This window comes from Macaca nemestrina, chromosome 6, assembly GCF_043159975.1.
Source record: "Macaca nemestrina isolate mMacNem1 chromosome 6, mMacNem.hap1, whole genome shotgun sequence".
NCBI lineage: Eukaryota > Metazoa > Chordata > Mammalia > Primates > Cercopithecidae > Macaca > Macaca nemestrina.
The window spans coordinates 62,763,998-62,786,171 of record NC_092130.1 but is presented as its reverse complement, the minus strand read 5'-3'; the positions used below and the strand labels follow the sequence as shown (position 1 = coordinate 62,786,171).

Sequence of the window (22,174 nt, the reverse complement as noted above, 5' to 3'; positions counted from 1 at the left end):
TTTGTTCATTTCTTTTTCTTCTTTTTTCTTTTGGTTTCTCTTCTCGCTTCATTTCATTCATTTGATCCTCAATCGCTGATACTCTTTCTTCCAGTTGATCGAGTCGGTTACTGAAGCTTGTGCATTTGTCACGTATTTCTCGTGTCATGGTTTTCATCTCTTTCATTTCGTTTAGGACCTTCTCTGCATTAATTACTCTAGCCATCAATTCTTCCACTTTTTTTTCAAGATTTTTAGTTTCTTTGCGCTGGGTACGTAATTCCTCCTTTAGCTCTGAGAAATTTGATGGACTGAAGCCTTCTTCTCTCATCTCGTCAAAGTCATTCTCCGTCCAGCTTTGATCCGTTGCTGGCGATGAGCTGTGCTCCTTTGCCGGGGGAGATGCGCTCTTATTTTTGGAATTTCCAGCTTTTCTGCCCTGCTTTTTCCCCATCTTTGTGGTTTTATCTGCCTCTGGTCTTTGATGATGGTGATGTACTGATGGGGTTTTGGTGTAGGTGTCCTTCCTGTTTGATAGTTTTCCTTCTAACAGTCAGGACCCTCAGCTGTAGGTCTGTTGGAGATTGCTTGAGGTCCACTCCAGACCCTGTTTGCCTGGGTATCAGCAACAGAGGCTGCAGAAGATAAAATATTTCTGAACAGCAAGTGTACCTGTCTGATTCTTGCTTTGGAAGCTTCCTCTCAGGGGTGTACTCCTCCCTGTGAGGTGTGGGGTGTCAGACTGCCCCTAGTGGGGGATGTCTCCCAGTTAGGCTACTCAGGGGTCAGGGACCCACTTGAGCAGGGAGTCTGTCCCTTCTCAGATCTCAACCTCCGTGTTGGGAGATCCACTGCTCTCTTCAAAGCTGTCAGACAGAGTCGTTTGCGTCTGCAGAGGTGTCTGCTGCGTTTGTTTAGTTTACTGTGCCCTGTCCCCAGAGGTGTAGTCTACAGAGACAGGCAGGTTTCCTTGAGCTGCTGTGAGCTCCACCCAGTTCGAGCTTCCCAGCAGCTTTGTTTACCTACTTAAGCCTCAGCAATGGCGGGCCCCCCTCCCCCAGCCTCGCTGCTGCCTTGCCGGTAGATCACAGACTGCTGCGCTAGCAATGAGGGAGGCTCCGTGGGTGTGGGACCCTCCCGGCCAGGTGTGGGATATGATCTCCTGGTGTGCCTGTTTAAAGCGCAGTATTGGGGTGGGAGTTACCCGATTTTCCAGGTGTTGTGTGTCTCAGTTCCCCTGGCTAGGAAAAGGGACTCCCTTCCCCCTTGCGCTTCCCAGGTGAGGCAATGCCTCGCCCTGCTTCAGCTCTCGCTGGTCAGGCTGCAGCAGCTGACCAGCACCGATCGTCCGGCACTCCCCAGTGAGATGAACCCCGTACCTCAGTTGAAAATGCAGAAATCACCGGTCTTCTGTGTCGCTCGCGCTGGGAGTTGGAGACTGGAGCTGCTCCTATTCGGCCATCTTGCTCCGCCCCCTGTACTCTGGTTCTTAAACTGATCCTTAGAAAGGTTGTGGCAAAATAACCTTATAAATCAGAACTCTTGGACGGAGGCCAAAGACATTATTTTGCACATGCATTTTCACTGAACAGCTTGGAGTCCAGATACCTTAACTAACATCTTTACAGTCTGGCTCTAACAGATATTCTACTGCTCCTGTTTGATCACTTTACACTGAACTGTTCATGTATTTTGGCATGCATACTCTCCAGTTCCTCCATGCCCTTGTGGTTTTCTCTGCCTAGTCTACCATTGCCCTTTTATGTTTAAAAAACTCTTGATCATTATTTTTTCATAAGAAGCATGCTTAGATATACTTTTTATTTACATATGTATATTAAATTTTTAGGTATATATAACAATTGCACATTTTTATGGAATACATGTGATATTTTGATAATAATATAATACATGATGATCAAATCAGGGTAATTGGGATATTCATGACCTCAAACATGTATCTTTTTTCTGGTGTTGGTAACCTTCCAAATACACTGTAGTTATTTTGAAATATACAATGCACTATTGCTAACTATAGTTGTCCTCATCTGCCATAGAATACTAGTTCATATTCCTTCTCATTGTGCATATCCATTAACCAACTTCTATTTATCCCCTTCTCCCCCACTACCCTTCCCACCCTCTGAGAACCATCATTCTACTCTCTACCTTCATGAGACCAATATTTTGAGCTTCCGTGTATGAGCAATAATATGCAATATTTGTCTTAATGTGCCTGACTTATTTCACTTAACCTAATGTCCTCTAATTCCATCCATATTGCTGTAGAAGACAGAGTTCTATTATTTTTATATGGCCGAATAATGTCCCATTGTGTATATGTGCCACAATTTATTTATCTATTCATCTGGGTTCATGGAAGTTTGGTTGATTCCATATCTTAGCTATTGTGAATAGTGCAGCAGTAAATATGGGAGTGTAGCTATCTCTTTGATATACCAATTTCCTTTCTTTTGGATATATACTCAGCAATGAGATTGCTTGATTGAACAGTGGTTCTATTTTTAGTATTTTGAGAAATCTCCATACTGTTTTCCATAGTACCTACACCAATTTACAATACCACCAACAGTGTCCAAATGTTCCCCTTTCTCCACTTTCTCACCAGCATTCATTATTGTCTTTTTGGTAGAAGCCATTTTAATGGGTGGTATGATATCAATATCTCCCTTTGGTTTGTATTTACATTTCTGTAATGATTAGTGATGTTGAGCATTTTTCATATAACTATTGGTCATTTGTATGTCTTCTTTTAAGAAATATCTGTTCAAATTTTGGCCCATTTTAAAATCAGATTTTTATTATTATTGTTTTGCTATTAAGTTATTTGGGTTATTTATTTGTTCTGATTATTAACCTTTTGTCAGTCAAATTGTTTGAAAATATTTTCTCCCATTCTGTAGTTAGTCTCTTCCCTTTGTTGATTGTTTCCTTTGCTGTGCAGAAGCTTTTAAACTTGATGTGACCCCATTTGTCCATTTTTCCTTCAGTCGTCTGTGCTTTTCAGTTCTTACTCAAGAAATTTTCTCCCAGAGCAATGTCTTGAAGTATTTTCTCAATGTTGTATTCCAGTGGTTTCATAGATTCAGGTCTTAAATATATGTATTTAATCTATTTTGACTTAGTTTTTCTATATAGTGAGAGATAGAGCTCTAATTTCATTCTTTGGCATATGGATAACCAGTTTTCCCAGCACCATTTGTTGAAGAGACTATCTTTTCCCCAGTGTATGTTATTGGCACTTTTGTGAGATATCAGTTGACTGTAATGTGTGAATTCATTTCTAGGTTCTGTGTGTGTGTGTGTGTGTGTGTGTGTGTGTGTGTGTGTGTGTATTTTACTGCTATTAACATGTTGCTTTAGTTAGTATAGCTTTGTAGTATAATTTGAAGTCAGGTAATGTGATACTTCCAGCTTTAGTTTTTTTTTGCTCAGGATTTATTTGACTCTTCTGGATCTTTTATGGTTTTACATAAATTTTAGTATTGCTTTTTCTATTTTTGTGAAGAATGTCATTGATATTTTGACAGAGATTGCATTGAATCTGTAGATAACATTGAGTAGTATGAACATTTTAACAATGATGACTCTTTCAATCCATGAACATGCGATACAGATATCTTTCTGATTTTGTGTTCCCTCTAATATATTTCATCAATGTTTAATCTTTCACTTGATTGGTGGTTGAATTCTAGGTATTTTATTTTATTTTATTTTATTTTATTTTATTTTATTTTAGCTACTGTGCATGAGATTCCTTTCTTGGTTTATTTTTCAGATTGTTTGCTGTTGACACAGAAATGCTACTGATTTTTGCATGTTGATTTTGTAACCTACAACTTTACTAAATTGATTTATCAGTTCTAAATTTTTTGTGTGGAGTCTTTTGGTGTTTCTCAATAAAAGAGTATATAATATGCAAATAAAGATAGCTTGACTTCTTCCTTTCCAATTTGGATTTCTTTTCTTTCTTTCTCTTATCTAATTGCTCTAGCTAAGACTTCCAGTATTGTATTGAATAACAATGGTGAAAGGGGCATCCTTCTCATGTTTCAGATTATAGAGAAAAAGATTTCAGTTTCTCCCCCATTCAGTATGATACTAGCTGTGGATCTGTCATATATGGCCTTTATCATGTTGAAATATGTTCCTTCTGTATCCAATTTGTTGAGAGTTTTTATCATGAAGGGATGTCGAATTTTACCCAGTTCAAATACTGTTTTTTCAAGCAGAGTCTATAACTCTATCTTCTATGCACCTACAACTAGTTGTATCTTTCTGGCATTATTATTATTATTATTATTATTATTATTATTATTGTTATTATTTTTGCTTCAGGATACAATTAAGTATTTGCTAATCTAATATGCTCTTGGATTTTGAATTCTGAAGTAGAAGAGTTATATCTTTCTTTTAAACCTTGCTATTACTGGATTGATTTTCTAATGGTATTTATTCTATTTGCAACAATCTGACAAGTTCAAATTTTGAAAATGATTTTTAAAATATAGAAATTGTTAATGCTTTCCATAATGTAAGTGTCCAGTGTTCTTACATTGATACTTACAGTGTAAGGTTACATTAGACACTTACTTTTTCATATATGTATACACAAATACATATACACACATATATGTACATATATACATACATATATGTGTATGTTTTATATGTATTGTGTGTATATAATATATATGTATGTATATATAATATACACCTATTAATTTGGAATACTTTTAAAGAGCTTCCCAAAACTTTATCTATAGCAAATCATGAGTTCATAAATTTGAGCTTCGTTCATTAAATGAGTTGAACAAAAAATATACCTTCCTAGCCTTGAAACACTTGTCAGTCAATTGTTGTCATGAGGTTCAGTTTACAAAAGTTATTTTGAAGAAATATGTAGAAATCTTCATTATGCGTTTAAGTTGTTGTTTTCTATTAATGAACCTTAATAGGAGTCATAAGAGATCATCTTTCATGACCTTGTCTCTAGTTTGACCCAAACCATTTATTTTTTATGAGTCTTTATAGAAGAAGAGCCTATAGCCTGAATCATTTCAGTGATTAACAATGTTCACTACCAAGACAGTTTTATTTGTTTTTAATCTAAGTTACTAAATGTAAGTCTATTTCCTTTTGTCTTGTCTTCAGAAAAGATGGAAAACAGCAGGTTACCATCCTTTGCAGAGAAACCACTCATATATTTGAAGACCATCAACAAGCCATCCTCCTCCAGGCTAAACAATCTCTGTCCCTTTAGCCTCTAAAATTGCTCTTATAGTCTAACATGTTAATCGTCTTTGTAACTCTTCTCTGAACACTATCCTACTCCTATAAGTTGTAGATTGCATAATGCTTTTCTAGGTGAAGATTCAGAACATTTTGTTTTGATTGATTACAAAAAAGAACATTTTTTCCATAGGCAATTTAGTAGACCTTTAGAGTCACATATTTTTCAGAACATTCTCTACTGAAAACTCTTCTATGTGCTCCAAATATGGTTAATATAATGAATTAAATGTGCAAGAGAGAATATCCAATGGTTACTTTTATTACAATTTAAGTATGTAAATTTAGCCACTTAATTACACATCAGAGTACTTTAAATTGATCACTATGACTTAACTCCAGCAACTCAAAATAGAGCCTGGCTCCACTGAGTTTAACTGCTATAATCAACTTGAATTTAGAAATCCATAGACATTTGGTATAATACATACAATGGAGAAAGATTATAAACTGACCCTGAATGGGTCATTATTTTAGAAATGATGTTGCACTATTGTGGTTCTAAACACATCAATCCCATTTTCTTTTTAGTTGCCCCTGGTGACCAGGCATCTCCAGTGCATTACTATGGCTCCCAGGTAACCTATGGCCAAGAAAAGATAGTAACTATACACATGGAAGCTAATAAGGCTCCCATTTAGTACAGGGACTGTGACCATTAGAAATTCTCCTTTAGATAAAGACATGCAACCCTTTCGGTTTTAACATTTTCCTTTTACACTATTTATCCGTAGAAGTAGTAGACTAGAAAACTTAAATGCAAATAAATGCTGAAGAGAAGTTGAAATAATATTGATATTTTTAGAAATTTTAGTCATTCCAAGGAGATGCTACTTGTATTATTTCTAGTCCTTCTCTATTCCTGATACAACATGTGTATTCTAAGCAGTAGATCCTTCTTTAGTGTTAATAGCATACTCCAAATTATATGGAAAATATAAGGCCTCATCTTTCCGCTGCCCATACTTGTCCCAAAGTACAGTGATATTATGAGTAAAGGCCAAGGATATGTATCTAAGTGTGAAAATTTAGGTTAATAAGGAAATTTGGATTTGTGTCTGTTGGATTGTGTGTGTTAGTGTGTGTTCTTTTATTAGGCCATCTTTTTGTACTTATTTTTTCCATTAGAATTGTATTAGCTGGGCTGCTACAACAAGCTAAGTCTGGGTATTTGTACTGCTGGGAAGAATATGCATGCCATCAGCAGTTTAATTAGGCAACTGGATGGAAAAGAGGAAAAGAATCATTTTCCAGACCTCTTAGAAATGTTTTGTTGAGGGAAAAAAGCAGTCAATATACATATATTGATATACTAATAAAGATACAAATATACTTATCAATCAATCCATCAATCTATCTATTTATCTTTCCATTATCTGAGCTATCAGAAGGAATTGGTTTACATGATTGTGGGGAAGTAATTTGAATCCACAGAGCATGAAGTCAGGAAATGAAGATCACAATCAGACTGAAACTCTGAAGCTTCATGACGTTACCTATTGTCACAGGTAACGAGGAAGGGAAGGTTCCATGAAGGAAAAACAAACTGTAGACCAAAAAATATCAGAGCATGGCTAAGGGCAATGCCTAAGTCTTTCTAAAAAGGCTTACACTGATTAAGTCAGGCTCATGAGGATAGACCTTGTACTTTATTTGATTACAATTTTAATTACATCAACAAAATACCTTCACAGCCAGTACCTAAGTTAGCATTTGATTGAAAGACTGGAAAAAGATGTATGTATGCTACAAAATGGCTGCTGTACTTCCTTCTGCCCTCATATTTTGTGTTGCCAATTTGACACATTAAAAAAGTCATCATAAACAGGTCTGGATGTTTTTCTGAGACATTTTTCTCAGTGGATGTCTATCAGGGATTCCTCTGATCATTGCAGTTGTGAGAGCAGAATTCAGAGGTCTGAATCGTGATCTTTTGCAGACAAGTCTATAGATCAAACTATTATACCTAGATGCTAAATTAAAAACAAAACAAAAAACAAGCAAAAAATCCCTCAAAAATTGATGATGGCATAAAATTTGAGAACTAGAAGAAATTGTAAACATTACTGTGCTTATTTTCTCATTGTTATAGTGCTAGTTAGTAATAGAGTCACATCGAATGGCCTAATCATATCATCTCTTAATAACACTTAAAGACACTACTCCATGATAGCTACCTGTGGGAACCAAGGAAAAGGGAAGCTAAATAACTTCACCAAGTTACTGTTAGTAAAGGAGGTAGGATTCATATCATATCTTAATAACACTTAAAGACACTACTCCATGATAGCCACCTGTGGAAACCAAGGAAAAGGGAAGCTAAATAACGCCCCCAAGTTACTGTTAGTAAGGGAGGTAGGATTCAACATAGATGGCCGCATTTCCGAGGCTGTTTTTAATCTGCATGCTCTACTACATATCCCAGACTAGAATACACATATCATAACTGCTGGTCACGTAGTGTCTTTTCTTTTCTAGTAGTTTCTCATTTAGTATGGAAAAATCATCTCAAATTACTTTTATCATTTGGCAGGTAGGAAAATCCGTCATCTAATGGCTCTTTTTCTTTAGTTTTAATTCTTCCCTATTTTAACTCCATTCTTTCTCTCCTAAGAAAAATACCTAAAATATATTTCTGTGTTTTGACTTGTACCCATTTATTAATTTCCATTAATTTTCTCTTTCTGTGACTTCAATAGATGAATTTTATCAAAAGGTTGTTCAGATATTCAAGGATCCCCTTGTTATTTTCACTAGCTTTTTAAGCCATAAGCTTAGCAAGATTTCAAGCTTATAATAGCTATTCTTTCTGAATGTTTGAAGTCTAGAATTTTAGTTTAACATCTATTTTTCCTAAATCACACACATTTAAAGATTTTTAGATGTGGCATATACAAACGATTGATCACACGTCTAACATGAATCTGGAAAACTGTTATTTCCTAGGGCAATATAGAATTACAAACCTGTTATTCGTTATAGGTTTTTTTTTTTCTGTAGATATGATTCTGGTGGATTGTACTAACTGCAAATGACTTTCATCCAATAGCAGGTTTGGAATGACTTATTTTCATACAAAAATGAAACCATATTAAAAAATCAAAAACACTAAACAACAACAAAAAAGAATAATCAAAGAATCTAAAGTAAAGATCATATACATGCCAAAAGAAAATAACACACTTTTGATAGCTATATTGGGGCATAATTTATATACCACAAAACTCCCCTGTTTAAAGTATAAAATTTATTATTTTCTTAGAATATTTAGAGAGTAAACAATAAAACTGTCTTTGGAGAAACAGCTATTCAAATCCTTTTCCATTTTTAAATTGTGTGATGCAACTTTTTGTAATTTAGTTGTAAGCATTCTTTATGTATTCTAGGTACAAATCCCTTACCAAATATATGATTTATAAATGTCTTCTCCCATTCTATGGGTGGTCTTTTTACTCAAGGATGTTCTTCAAAGCACAAGGGATATATGTCATATTTTAAAAATCACCAATTTCTTCAAATAGTTGCATGAATCTAAACAATTAACTGGTTAATTGGAGGAAGAAGTATTCTGGTTCCACTTCTAATATCATATAACATAAATTAGAGACAAGTAGATTACATGGTATTTAATGGTTGTACCTTGGTCAAGGATCATTGAAATGACTGGCTTAGTATTCTAAAATATTTGGAATAAGTGTTTATATCTGCTTTTATGCATTTTTAAAAAAATTTTCAGTTAATACTCTCAGATAATGTATTTAAGGATGCTTAAGGTAAGCCATTTGAATATTATCTGAGTCTTAGTTTATAGATACAATAAGATTCTACCTACTGAATTTTCTCTTTTTCTAATGAGATTTGGTTAGCCCACTTTCTAGCAAACTAGGACAAATTTCTGTAATTAGTATTATACATATTTATAAAAGACTACAGTAGACACAATTTGGCTTTTTGAATTTTGCATAAATGCTACCTTATTCACTCTGTTGAGTATTTCCCCTACAAATTAATTTTTATACTAGTGCATTCAAAAACAATGTCTTGAGAGATTTCCCACACCTATTGAACTAGAGATGACACACTGCTATTGAAATAAAATACAAGCATTTTCCAAATGTCAACATTTGTTTACATTTTACATAGGTTTCTAGAAGGAGTCTTATCACAAACTGTTATAAACAAAGGGGGGTGCAATCTAGTACATTGTTTTTTCCTGCTCTAGTTGACTTACTCATTCAGTTATCTAGAAACACCCATAACTTTAAATCTATATATCACAAGTTAATCATCTTAATATATAATTACTTTTATGGTTAGTTTATGATTTTATTTGAGCCCTTTGTGTCAAGATAGTGAAAGCTTTATATCTTACACTAATTTTATACCATCTTCAGCTTTATAAGAAGTCTTTTAATAAGAAAGGCTAAGAAGTTAGTCAATAGTATTTATTTGAGAATATAGTTTTAAAAAGGTACAAATATTATAGGTTTGCCATTCTTTTCCAGGTCATAAAAATTATGTATTAGTTTTCATAATGTTAACAGTGGAAGTAATGGGAATAAATATCAATTGGGCAATTTTCTACTTGGAGGAAACCAAGGCAACATAAATAATCATTAAGTGATTTAGTTATGTAAAATTACTTATTGGTCTTTTAAATGACTCTATTCTTGTTCATTTAACTAGGTCATATCACACATAATCATTCATTGTAAAATAAATTATAAATTGTACTTCTAAAAATATTGCAATATTCTCATCATGATTTGTTATTTTTCTAGCAACAATGTTAAAGTGATTGATGCATTCTAAAGAACTGCAAAACAGAAACAAAATAAAATAAAAAAGTTTGAAAGTGTAAGTTTTTATAATTTCATAGCAGACACACCATAGATGAAGTTAGAGATATTAACAAAATTCTTTGTAACAAGCAAGAGTGCTGAAGAAATAAATAGGTTGCAGCTTCATATAAAGCTCTTCTCCTTCTCAAGAGAAAACTACTTTTTTACATGACATCTCTAATTTAATATAATGTGATTTGAATCCTTGTCCATGAAGTACGTTGTGCTTTTCTTTTTATTGTCGTGGTCCCAGCCCCTGCTGGGACAAGTCTGCTATGAGAGATTGAAATTCTCTCTTTCACTTCAGCTGCAGTTGCCAAGACTCTGCCTCCCAGGCCTGTGTTCACCCAAAACAATGATTACCTTGGACACTTGCTAAATCATGGAAACCTCACTTGCACCTAAATACAGTCTATGTACATGAATAATAATTGCTCATCTTTCGGGTGAAATTACATAAACATACAGAGAAGCTACATACTTGGACATATTTATGGCAGCTTGGCTAAGAGTTTTCAAAAATCATTACATCAGGCTAATTAATCTTTTGAATTTTGCACAAGGAGATCTGTTCACATTACCCGATGCCAACATTTCTTTCTCCCCATCTCCTGCTATTCCACATCTCAAACCAAACTGCCTTGCCCGACCAATTTCATTGAACATAGCCTTAATAGACAACATTTACTGAGCATTTGACATGCATGAGACTCTAAACTAAATATATGAGCAAAATATATTTTGTAAAATATTGGAGAGATAGTCATGGCACAATAATTTAAAACAGCATGAATTTTGTATTCAGATATACCCGAATTCAATTCTTGGCTATGTCTCATGCTAACTTGGACTTAAACTTTCTGTTTCAGTTTCTGCATCTTGGAAGTAAGGAGGGTAATTATAACTTGGAAATTTTTTGAGAGACTTCTCCCTGGACATGGAGCCCGTCACTTGAGCAATCAACATAAAAACCCAGGACTCAAATCCATATTCTTATCAGTATGTTTTACTGTCACCATTAACTTTTGGTAGCTCTTCCACTTTTAACAAGGGTGTTGAGACCCTTTGAGGTATTGAAAAATATTGCTCTATTTATGGCTTATCAGAGATAGGAAAATATGATCTTATTTTATGTTTCTGAACAATTTAAATTCATACCATGCATTTTAGGTTTTGAAAACTATCCTACAGTATTTCCCACAGCTCATCCACTCCTGTCTTTCCAATTACTTTTCTTAACCCAGCTCTGAGAAATAATTTTGTACAGTGTGCAGGGTTGTACATGGGTGGCTGGGCAGGGAGTCATGGCATTTGTATGAGGAAGGAGTCACAGAACTGAATACAAGTAGTGGATTTGAAAAAATAAAGAAACTTGATTCCGTTTTCTAACTTCTGATTTTGTCACATGTGTTCTGTGACTATGAAAGTGGTGTGTTTCTCAGTATCGATGACTATCACTCATAAACTGGAATCTTTTGGCTCTAATTGTTTCTTTTAACACCAATTTATAATATGGTAAGGAAATATTAAGGAAAGGAGTGAGGGAGAAAAGATAAAGTATTTTTGATGTTATTAAAATCTAAGTAATAACCATAAAGGGTTACATAAATGAACATAAATCTATAGGCCTTTATAATGAATTTGCAGGTTGTTTTATTTTATGAAGAACTTGGGGTGAACCCTTGAGCTCTTGTCATTATGTGTATTTCTTCCAAAACTATCCTATGGGCTGAATTAGAGGAAACACAGTAAGATTTATAAAATGTTATTTTAACTCTCTTTATTGGCACTTTGTGCATGCACACACAAATGTAACTTTACAGCTCCCCTGCATTGTCCATGATAACCTGAAGATGCTGAAGAAACAGAAACTCAGATTTCATTGGATTAACACTTATTTTTACCCAATAGAGTGCAAGTCAAAGGCATTCCATAAACTGAATTTGTAAGTCTAGGAAGCAATGTTCTGAACCAGAAAGCAGGAAAGAGTATTAATCAAAAGTGAAAAGGTTCTGCTAAAAGCAGAACAGTCTTGGAAAATGACTTTAAAGATCACTTGCCATGCACACAATTATTTTGTAGTTGCAGTTCATGTCAAGATTTTAAAGAAAACTGATGGGAAATTTCATTATTCAAGTATGCACTGTATATACAATGTAATCCAAGTCACTCACTGAGGCAAGGCAAAAGTGACATTAAGACACAATATTTTAAAAATCTAATTGTTCCATACTATACAAAGTGAGCTTTCATTGCAAATATTTATTTCTATTATGAGGTCTACAGAGGCATAATATTGTTAAAATGAGAATAGTTTCTGAACCATATAGACTTTTATGGATATTTTAAAAATACATCTCTAAAGTGTTGAATAACTGGTACTGTTATTCCTTATTTTCATTTTTCAATGTATTTTACCAGTTCAGGAAGGATGTAATTCAATAAAAACTCCCGTTACAATCTGAAACTTCCTCTCCATTTTCGTAGTAGTAACTGGGGACACTGCTTCAACATAGTTAAGCCTGTTAAAGGTGTTGAAGAGACAGCTTTTGTCATCTTTAAAAGATACTTATTTCTTAAAGAAGGAATAAGGTTGATAGACTCAATATGATAAGAGATTCTGTCTTACAGAAAAATAAAATCAACTCAAAGAGATGTTTTTTCTCTTTCCCTTACGTGCCAAAGTAGTGGACTACTTTCTTGTCCCAGGGTTTTCTAAAGAAGCTCAAGAACATACATCCCATAATATCTGTTAAATGAAAGGAATGATTAACCTTTTACTAAAAAGATAATAATAGAATTAAGTGAAACCATTTACTACATTGAAGGGATTGATGTTTTGTTGAAATAACTGGTTAAACTAAAATATTTTGTCCATTGTCTCACTTTTATTCTAATTCCAGTCATAGATTTACTTGTTTATCTGACAAAAGATAGTGCTGCTGTGGATAATTATGAAATAAGTATAAATCTTCATAGTGTAGGTAAAATACACTTTGAAAAAATAATCCGGTGGAGGAAAGAGGCAGTATCTTTTGAGACTCAACACCAGTTCCAGTCTTTGAGCTTTGAACTTTGCCTGTTCCACTTTCATGGGACTAACTCTGTATGATTCCAAAGCTCATTCTCTGAGGTTGAGGTTATAATGACAGTTCTGCAAAGCTTTTATTTTTTCCTCACCCAGATTACCATTCCTTCTTAGGAGTTTAAGCAAACTATACAGTAAATACAAGATACCATGTAAAAAACTTAGTACATGCCTTTGATGAGTTTTACCTAAGTTGCATCACTTTTTTCATGGCTACATTATCTTCATTTCTCTAGCTAATATATAGAAAATAACTTTACATTAATGCACAGACCATTAACATATATTAAAATCTCAATGAAATTAGTGTCATTTTATCCTCTTTTCCTGAGCTTTTTAATTGGTTGTTACTTCTGTTTCCTACAATGTATTTGTTTTAATATGCTTTTTAATTCAATCCTCAAATATTTATTAACTGCCAACTATAACTATGGCAATATATTTTGTTCAACAAATGCTTCTTGAATGCCTAGTGTGTGAAAGGAATTATACTGTAAAATTCAGGTATAAAAACATATGTTTTTGATGGTCTTATCCTCCAAATGCTTATAAAGAGCTAAAAAGCCAAATGCTATTCAACATTAAAAGTCATTGTGTAATTTTAAGACCTTCATTACCGTCACCAAGGAAATATTATGAGACAAACTCTAGTAGCTCATTTTGTGCACATTACTCATTTTGATAATTAAACTGATAGCACTTAGAATATAGTTATGTTATACCTTGCTTTAAGTTGGATAAATTAAAGTATTTTTTTCTAATGCAATTGTACCTGATTTTGCGAAACATTTTAATTCCTAACAGCCTTATAGGCATATCTCACTTTATTGTGCTTCAGTTTATTGTACCTTCTAGATTCTATGTTTTTACAAATTGAAAGTTTGTAGCAATCTGTATCCAGCACGTCTATTGGTGCCATTTTCCAACAGCATATGCCCTCTTTGTCTCTGCGTCACATTTGTTAATTACTGCAATAGTTGAAACATTATTAGTATTATTATTATATCTGTTCTGGGGATCTGTAATCCATGATCTTTTATGTTACTGTTGTAATTGCTTCTGTATGCCATAAACTGCATCCATGTAAGATCTCAAACTTAATCAATACACGTTTTGTGTGTTCTCACTGCTCCATTGACTTGCTGTTTTCCCATCTTGCCCCTTCTCCTTTAAGGAGAGGCTCTTTATTTCCTGAAATATAGCAATATTGAAATTGGGACAATTAATAACACCACAACAACCTCTAAGTCTTCAACCGAAAGAAAGAATTGCACATCTTTAATTTTAATTAAAAGCTAGAAATGATTAAGCTTAGTGGGGAAGTCACGTCGAAAGTCAGGACAGGCTGAAAACTGGGCTTCTTGTGCCATTTAGCCGAGTTGTGATGCAAAGGAAAAATTTGTGAAGTAAGTTAAAAGTGCTACTCTAGTGAAAACATTAATCATAAGAATGCAAAACAGCCTTACTGCTGACATGGGACAAAATTTGAGTAGTCTGAATAGAAGATCAAACCAGTCACAAAATGTCTTCAAGCCAAAGCCTAATCCAGAGCAAGATCCTAATTCTCTTGAATTCTATGAAGGCTGAGAGAGGTGATGAAGCTGCAGAAGAAAAGTCTGAAGCTAGCACAGGTTGGTTCATGAGGGTTAAGAAAAGAAGCCATCTCCATAACATAAAAGTGCAAAGTGAAACAATAGCTGCTGATACAGTGGCTACAAGTTATCCAGAAGATCTAGCTAAGATAACTGATGAAGGTGGCTACACTAAAAAACAGATTTTCAATGTAGATGAAACATTCTTCTATTGGAAGAAGATGCCATCTAGGACTTTGATAGTGAGAGAGGAGAAATGAATGCCTGGCTTCAAAGCTTTAAAGGACAGACTGACTCTCTTGTTAGGAACAAATGCAGCTGGTGACTTTAAGTTGAAGCCAATGGTCATTTACCATTCTGACAATGTTAGGACTGCTAAGAATTAGGCTAAATCTACTCTGCCTGTGTTCTGTAAGTGGAACAACAAAGCCTGAATCACACCATATCTGTTTACAGCATGGTTTACTGAAATATTTTAAGCCCACTGTTGAGACCTACTACTCAGGAAAAGAAATATTTCTTTTAAAATATTACTGCCCATTGACAATGCACATGCTTAACCAAGAAGACTGATGGAGATGTACCAGGTAGTTAATGTTACTTTCATACCTGCTAAGACAGCTTCCATTCTGCAGCCCTTGGGTCAAGGAATACATTCCACTTTCAAGTCTTATTATTTAAGAAATATATTTTGTAAGGCTATAGCTGATGGATCTAGGCAAAGTAAATTAAAAAAACCTTCTCGAAAGGATTCACTCTTCTACCTACCACTAAGAACATTCACAATTCATGAGAGGAGGCCAAAATATCAACACTAATAGGAATTTGGAAGAAGTAGATCCGAAGCCTCATAGATGCATTTGTGGAATTCAATACATCAGTGGAGGAAGTAACTGCATGTGGTGGAAATAGTAAGACAGCTATAATTATAAGTAGATTCTAAAGAAGAGACTGAATAGCTGCAATCTCATGGTAAAACTTGAATGGATGAGGAGTTGCTTCTTAGAGATGAGCAAAGAAAGTGGTTTCCTGAGTTGGAATACACTCAGTGGATATGTTGTGAACATTGTTGGAATAAAGACAAAGGATTCAAAATATTATGCAAACTTAGTTGATAAAGCAGTGGCAGTTTGATAACAGTGACTCCAATTTTGAAAAACGAAATTCTGTGGGTAAAATGGCATAAACCAGTATTACAACTTACAGAAAAATATTTCGTGAAAGGAAAAGTCAATTGATACAGCAGACTTCATTATTGTCTAGTTTTCAGAAATTGCAACAGCCAGTTCAACCTTCAGCAACCACCAAACGGTAGTCATCAACATGGAGACAAGACTGTACACCAGCAAAAAGATCCCAACTCAATGAAGGCTCAAATGATTTTAGCATTTTTTTAGCAATAAAACATTTTTAAATTAAACTATATACATTGTTGTTTTAGACAATGTTTTTGCACATTCAGAATACAGTAAAGTGTAAACACAACTTTTATATACACTGGGGAAACCAGAAAATTTGTGTGACTTACTTTATTGCAATATTTGTCTTATTGTGCTGATCTGGAACTAAATATATCTGAGATATGCTTGTACTGATAATTATTTTAACACCAAGATATTTTAAAATTCATTAAATAAATTTTTATTTAAATAGACCTCTAGCATAAATTTATTGGTAACTAAAGGCTTATTTAACAAAAGGAAATACTAAATTATTAAGTTTTTGCATGACTTTGAAAATTTCTATATTGAATTATAAATACTATGGAATTATAGCCATTTTTTGTTTTTTTAAATCAAAGATTTAGTTAAATTTTTCTCAAATGCATCTTCAGGGTTGAAGTCTGCTTATCATTAACATTTGATATCAGAAGCACCAATTCTTTGTTGTAGCCTTATTTTATCAAAAGCTGATCAACTATATCTGCATGAGTCTCTGGGAGAGCTGCAAAAGTAATTAAAGGTCAAAATGGAGGCTACAGCTACATACAGTATCCCTGTGCCAACTCATGAGAGCTGAGAATTATGACATGGACAGTTCTGGGTGAAAAGCTTACTAGTAATAGAATGTAATATGTTTTAATTTAAAAACAATTTACTATATTTAATTCAAACTAAAATCATAAAATCATTAGAATAAACCATAGGGATAAATTTTAATGATCTTGGCAACAAAAGAAAAAGTAAAAAAAAAAAATGTCTTCACAAATATTAAAAACTTCAGTGCATCAAAGAACATTATCAAGAAATTGAAAGGGTCTCTGGAAGAATGGGAGAAGATATTTGCAAATCATATGTTTGGTGGGGGAGCAGGATCCATAATATGTAAAGATTTCCTACAACTCAGCAACAAAAAGACAGACAACCCAATTAAAAAGTTGGTAGAGGACTTGAGTAGATATTTCTCTAGAAAAGATATACAAACAGCCAACAAGCACATGAAAATATACTCAAAATCATTAATCATAAGGTAAATACAGATCAAAACCATAATGAAATACCAGTTCAAATATATTAATATAGTAATAATAATAATAATAGGGTGGGCACGGTGGCCCACGTCTGTAATCCCATCACTTTGGGAGGCCAAGGCAGGTGGATCACCTGAGGTCAGGAGTTCCAGACCAGCCTGACCAACATGGTGAAACCTTGTCTCTACTAAAAATACAAATATTGGCTGGGCGTTGTGGTGGGCACCTGTAATCCCAGCTGCTCAGGAGACCGAGGCAGGAGAATTGCTTGAACCCAGGAGGCAGAGGTTGGAGTGAGCCGAGATCATGCCACTGCATTCCAGCCTGGGTGACACAGTGAGACTCCTTCTCAAAACAAAACAAAAGAATAATAAGAATACTAATAATCAGAAAAATAACAAATGTTGGTGAGGATATGGAGAAATGGCTGATAGGAAGGCAAAATGGCACCACCACTGGGACAAGCAGTATGAGTTCTTCAAAAAGCTTGTTATGGACTTGATGTGTCCACCTGCATCCACTGCCAAGTTCACACTCACTGTGATGGTATTTGGAGGTAGGGCGTTTGGGAGGTCATTAGGCTAGGAGGTTAAAGCCCTCATTAATGGGATTAGTGCCCTTATCAAAGAGACCCCAGGGAAGCCCCTTACCATGTAAGGGCGCAGTGCAAAGACAGCTATCTACAAATCAGGAAGTGGTGCCTCACCAGGTACCTAATCTACCAGAGCCTTGATCTTGGACTTCACAGACTCTAGAACTGTAAGAAATAAATGTTTATTTTTTAGGTCATCAAGTTTATGGTATTTTTATTACAGTAGTAAGAACTAAAACAAAGCTAAACAGAATTACCATGTGACATAGCAATATCACTACTAGGTATAATGCCCACTGTAATTGAAAACAGGGACTCAAACAGATACTTTTATACTAATGTTTATTGCAGAATTATTCACAATAGTCAAAAGGTAAAAAGCCCAGTGTCTATCAACAGATTAATGCATAAACAAAATGTAGTATGTATCCATACAATGAAATATTATTCACCCATTAAAAGGATTGAAGTTCTGATACATGCTATAATATAGATGGATCTTGAAATCATTATATTAAGTGGAATAAGCTGGGCACAATAGGACAATATTGTGTGATTGCACTTAAATGAAATATCTAGAGTAGGTACATGTAAAGACAGAAAGTAAGTTAGAGGTTACCAGGGTTAGGGAGGAGGTGGGGAACAAGGAATAATTTCTTAATGGTTACAGTTTCTGTTACAGGTGATGAAAACATTTTGAAAATAGATAATGGTGATGGTTGAATAACACTGTGAATGTAATACCACCAAATTGTATGCTTAAAAATGTTTTAAGTGGCATTTTACAATATATATAACCACAATAAAACATATTTTAAAAATTTAAAAAATTTTATACTTAGTTCATTTTAACTTATATCTTTCTTTATATAAAAACTTTATATCTACTTGATTAAATGTGGTAATTCTACAAGAAAATTGAAGAATATATTATTTATATTTTCCAAGCAGTACTAAACATGTCAAGAAATTTTATTTAGTGCTACACATTTCCAGGCACTGATTTAAGAACTTTACCATTCTTAACTATTTCCTACTCATAAGAATCCTATGAAAGAGTAATTATTATTACTTTAGCCATTTTACAGATGAGGAAACTGAGAGGTAGAGGGTTAAGTAACATGTTCCAGGTGCAGTAAGCAGCAGGTGGTCAAGCTGAGCAGCAATTCCAGTCTGTTTCCAGAGTTTCTGCTCCTAACCACTAAGTTTGGCCATTTTGACATTTTGCATTTAAATTACTTGAAATTTAATGATCACACTGAAGCCAGGGAATGCCCATGTACAAGTGGAAGAATTCTTTCAATTCCTTCAAGAAAAGTTTATTATGCTACCTACAAATTCCCCCGGAACTGATTTAATTGTTCCTACTGCTAGTTATTATTAAAACTTAGCAAGTGGTTATCAGTACTTTTGCATTCAAACTATACATGTCATGTCTCGTTTTCAATGTGCCACTTGAAAATTGCTCTTTAGTCAGTTCAGTTCTCAGAGTTGTGATGCCAAAAGGTCAGTTAAAACATGGATTGTATTAGAGAAAGAGTCTTTTCCCCTCCTTTATGAACCCTCTGTCACAGCAGTCTGTTATCTCTACAGTGACTGGAGAATGGATGAAATTTGTTGGAAATGAGATCCACACTGTATCTCATTCACCTCTGTGTCCCCAGCACAAGGTATAGTGCTTAGCATGTGGTAAGGGCTAAAAAATTTTTGCTATGTGAATGAAGAAAGGAATGGCACAAACACTGCTGAGTACTTTTCTAAAGACCTTCTAAGGTGTCCAAATTAATGGTGTAACATCACAGGAAGGCAAAGAACTGAATCCTCCTGCTCTTTACATGTGTGCCTGTGTTATGACTAGGTGTGAATTCTACCACACTTCTGCACTGTTCATGACACTGTGATTGTACTCTATGTTGTTTTATCTTTGGAGTTTATGCATTTGAATTTGAATGTGTTGATAATCCAAAACACATCGTTGGATGTGAAAAGGAATGGGAGGAAGGATCAATTCTTTCTGGCCAAAATGGAGACAGTATTCTTTTTTTTTTTTGTACTATTTCTTGAATGTGCCTAAGCGGAGCTGGCACTCTGCCCAGGGGTAGAGGAATGAGACATCTAGAGTGCAGAGTTCAGACACTCACTCTGAGGCTAGTGCAAAGACAGAGTTAGCACAGACATGGACCTAAAAGTAAAGGCTTCCTAATGTTTGCACCCTAGGCACCTTTTTCCCCCTGAGCCTACAATATAAAAGGGCAGCACTGGAGCTAATAATGAATGAGTCTAGGGCACACTGTAAATGGAAGTGAAAAGCTGATGTGGAGATGGAAAGAGAATATGACAGTTTTGAAAGACAGGGAGAGGCTTGCAGGTGCATGTTTTCCTTCTGTATGTTGTCACAGGCCCTACTATGCACTGGTGCAAGCAGGCTGCTCAGTAAATTTAACTGGTTGGTTAGCAGCTTGTTTGTCTGTGTGTTTAGGTATCCCACAGTTGTAGTTCAGGAAAGATCTTTGCTACCGGGGCAGAGAAGGTGAGGGAGACAATGAAATCTAGAGGGGATTAATTCATGTTGTCTTTTAAGGAGACCTGAAATACGAAGACAGAGATTCCCATGGTGGTTGGTCTAAACTTTCAACTTTGAGTAACTATGGACTATCTTACTGTGGGAATTCCAGGTTTGTTCTATGGAAGGAAGAACTTTCATTATTTTTAAATATTTTTAAATAATTGTAAATAAATGTAAATCATTAGATGACATTGTTTATAAGTCATTGCAAAATAATTTTAGTTTATTGATAGAGCTATAATGACTAACATATTTGTACTTGGTGAGTGCCAGTGATGTAAATAATGTCTATTTCATCCAGATACCTTTGGGTTCCTTTGTATTCTTACGGTGTAACCACCCACTCTCAACTATTCTGTCTTCCCAGTTCATTATACTGTCTGTGTGCTTTGGTTTCTAGCAGCTAGTCTCTGCCTCTCTCTGCAGAGGGCCAACTGTGGATGCTGTGTTTTGCCATGGCTTCCCATGCAGACAGCTCAGAGGACCTGGGAGTTCCTGCTCCTTCCCACCTCAAAGTCAGATGCCATTTCTTTAACACTCATTATATGGCCATCATGACCTGCTTCCTGCCTGTCCTGTGAAAAACCTGCATCACTCTCCCCCATAATCCTTTCATTCCAGAATGCTCTCTCATAGCCCCTTTGTTTCTTCTGCTATAAACAGTCTTTCTCTTCTTTTACACCTCAGTCAGTTAACTCTGACTGGTCCTTATGATCTCAGCTGAAAATTAATTTTCTTCTTCATCCCCTAAATTTGGGGTTAGGAGTACATCTGATGCAATCCCAGAATGCTTTGTACTTCTATGACAAGCTTATATATTTACTAATGTACTATTTGTACATGTTTAATTTATTTTCCTACCAAGTGGCCTGTGAACTTTGGAGACCAGGGATAGACGTTTTGGCTTCACTGTGGTAACCTGAGGGTGTACAAGTGCCTGGCATATACAAAACACATAATAAATATGTATTCACTAGATGAGTAATTAGATGAATTGATTTGCCTAATTAATATATGGCTTATAAATATAAATAACTTGACATTGTGTCTTATTTTCATGACTCACATGCATATTTGCCAGATTCTACACTGTAACCTCATATATGTTATTATGAGGGATATTAATATGTATATGTATGCTGCCTTCTCTAAAAAAGTTCAAAACCACTTTAAGAAGCAACAGTTAAATACATTTAAAAACTAAATATTTAAAGATCACTTTCTATTGATTTTCTAAGGGGTTAGATGTCAACATGTAACCAAAAATTCATGTTTATTCACAGAGAGTATTTTCTAACTTGGGGCAATCCCTGGCCACAAATGTACAATGTTTTCTCCTGCCCTCTCTCCCAGCTTTAGTGTATTCATTTAGATATTTAAAAATCAGAGTTGGCCTGTAATCTCAGCACTTTGGGAGGCCGAGGTGGGTGGATCACCTGAGGTTGAGAGTTTGAGACCAGCCTGACCAACATGGAGACACCTCGTCTCTACTAAAAATACAAAAAATTAGCCAGGCATGGTGGCACATGCCTGTAATCCCAGCTACTTAGGAGACTGAAGCAGGAGAATTGCTTGAACCCTGGAGGTGGAGATTGCGAGCCGAGATGGCGCCATTGCACTCCAGCCTGGGCAACAAGAGCAAAACTCCGTCTAAAAAAAAAAAAAAAAAAAAAAGTTAGAGTTGGTTGGGATCTTCTGCTATAAATATTCAGTCTTATGTGAACATAAAATAT

At 34.9% G+C, this 22,174-nt stretch overlaps 1 protein-coding gene across 9 annotated transcripts in view; it reads left to right on the top strand.

The window, feature by feature from the left end:
- Positions 1-22,174, top strand: part of LOC139363791 (uncharacterized) — a 49,219-nt gene that overhangs the window by 14,807 nt on the left and 12,238 nt on the right. For 3 of the 9 annotated variants that reach the window (XM_071098575.1, XM_071098568.1, XM_071098567.1), the window contains exon 3: positions 11,003-14,304. The exons of 2 other annotated variants lie outside the window; for them this stretch is intronic. In XM_071098575.1, coding sequence (XP_070954676.1) covers positions 11,003-11,022 — 20 coding nt within the window. In that variant the 3' untranslated portion in view covers positions 11,023-14,304. Of the gene's footprint in view, positions 1-5,154; positions 7,130-10,073; positions 10,150-11,002; positions 14,305-22,174 lie in introns of those variants that run through there. 4 more of the 9 variants (XR_011624759.1, XM_071098572.1, XM_071098570.1 and 1 more) reach the window with 2 other exon arrangements.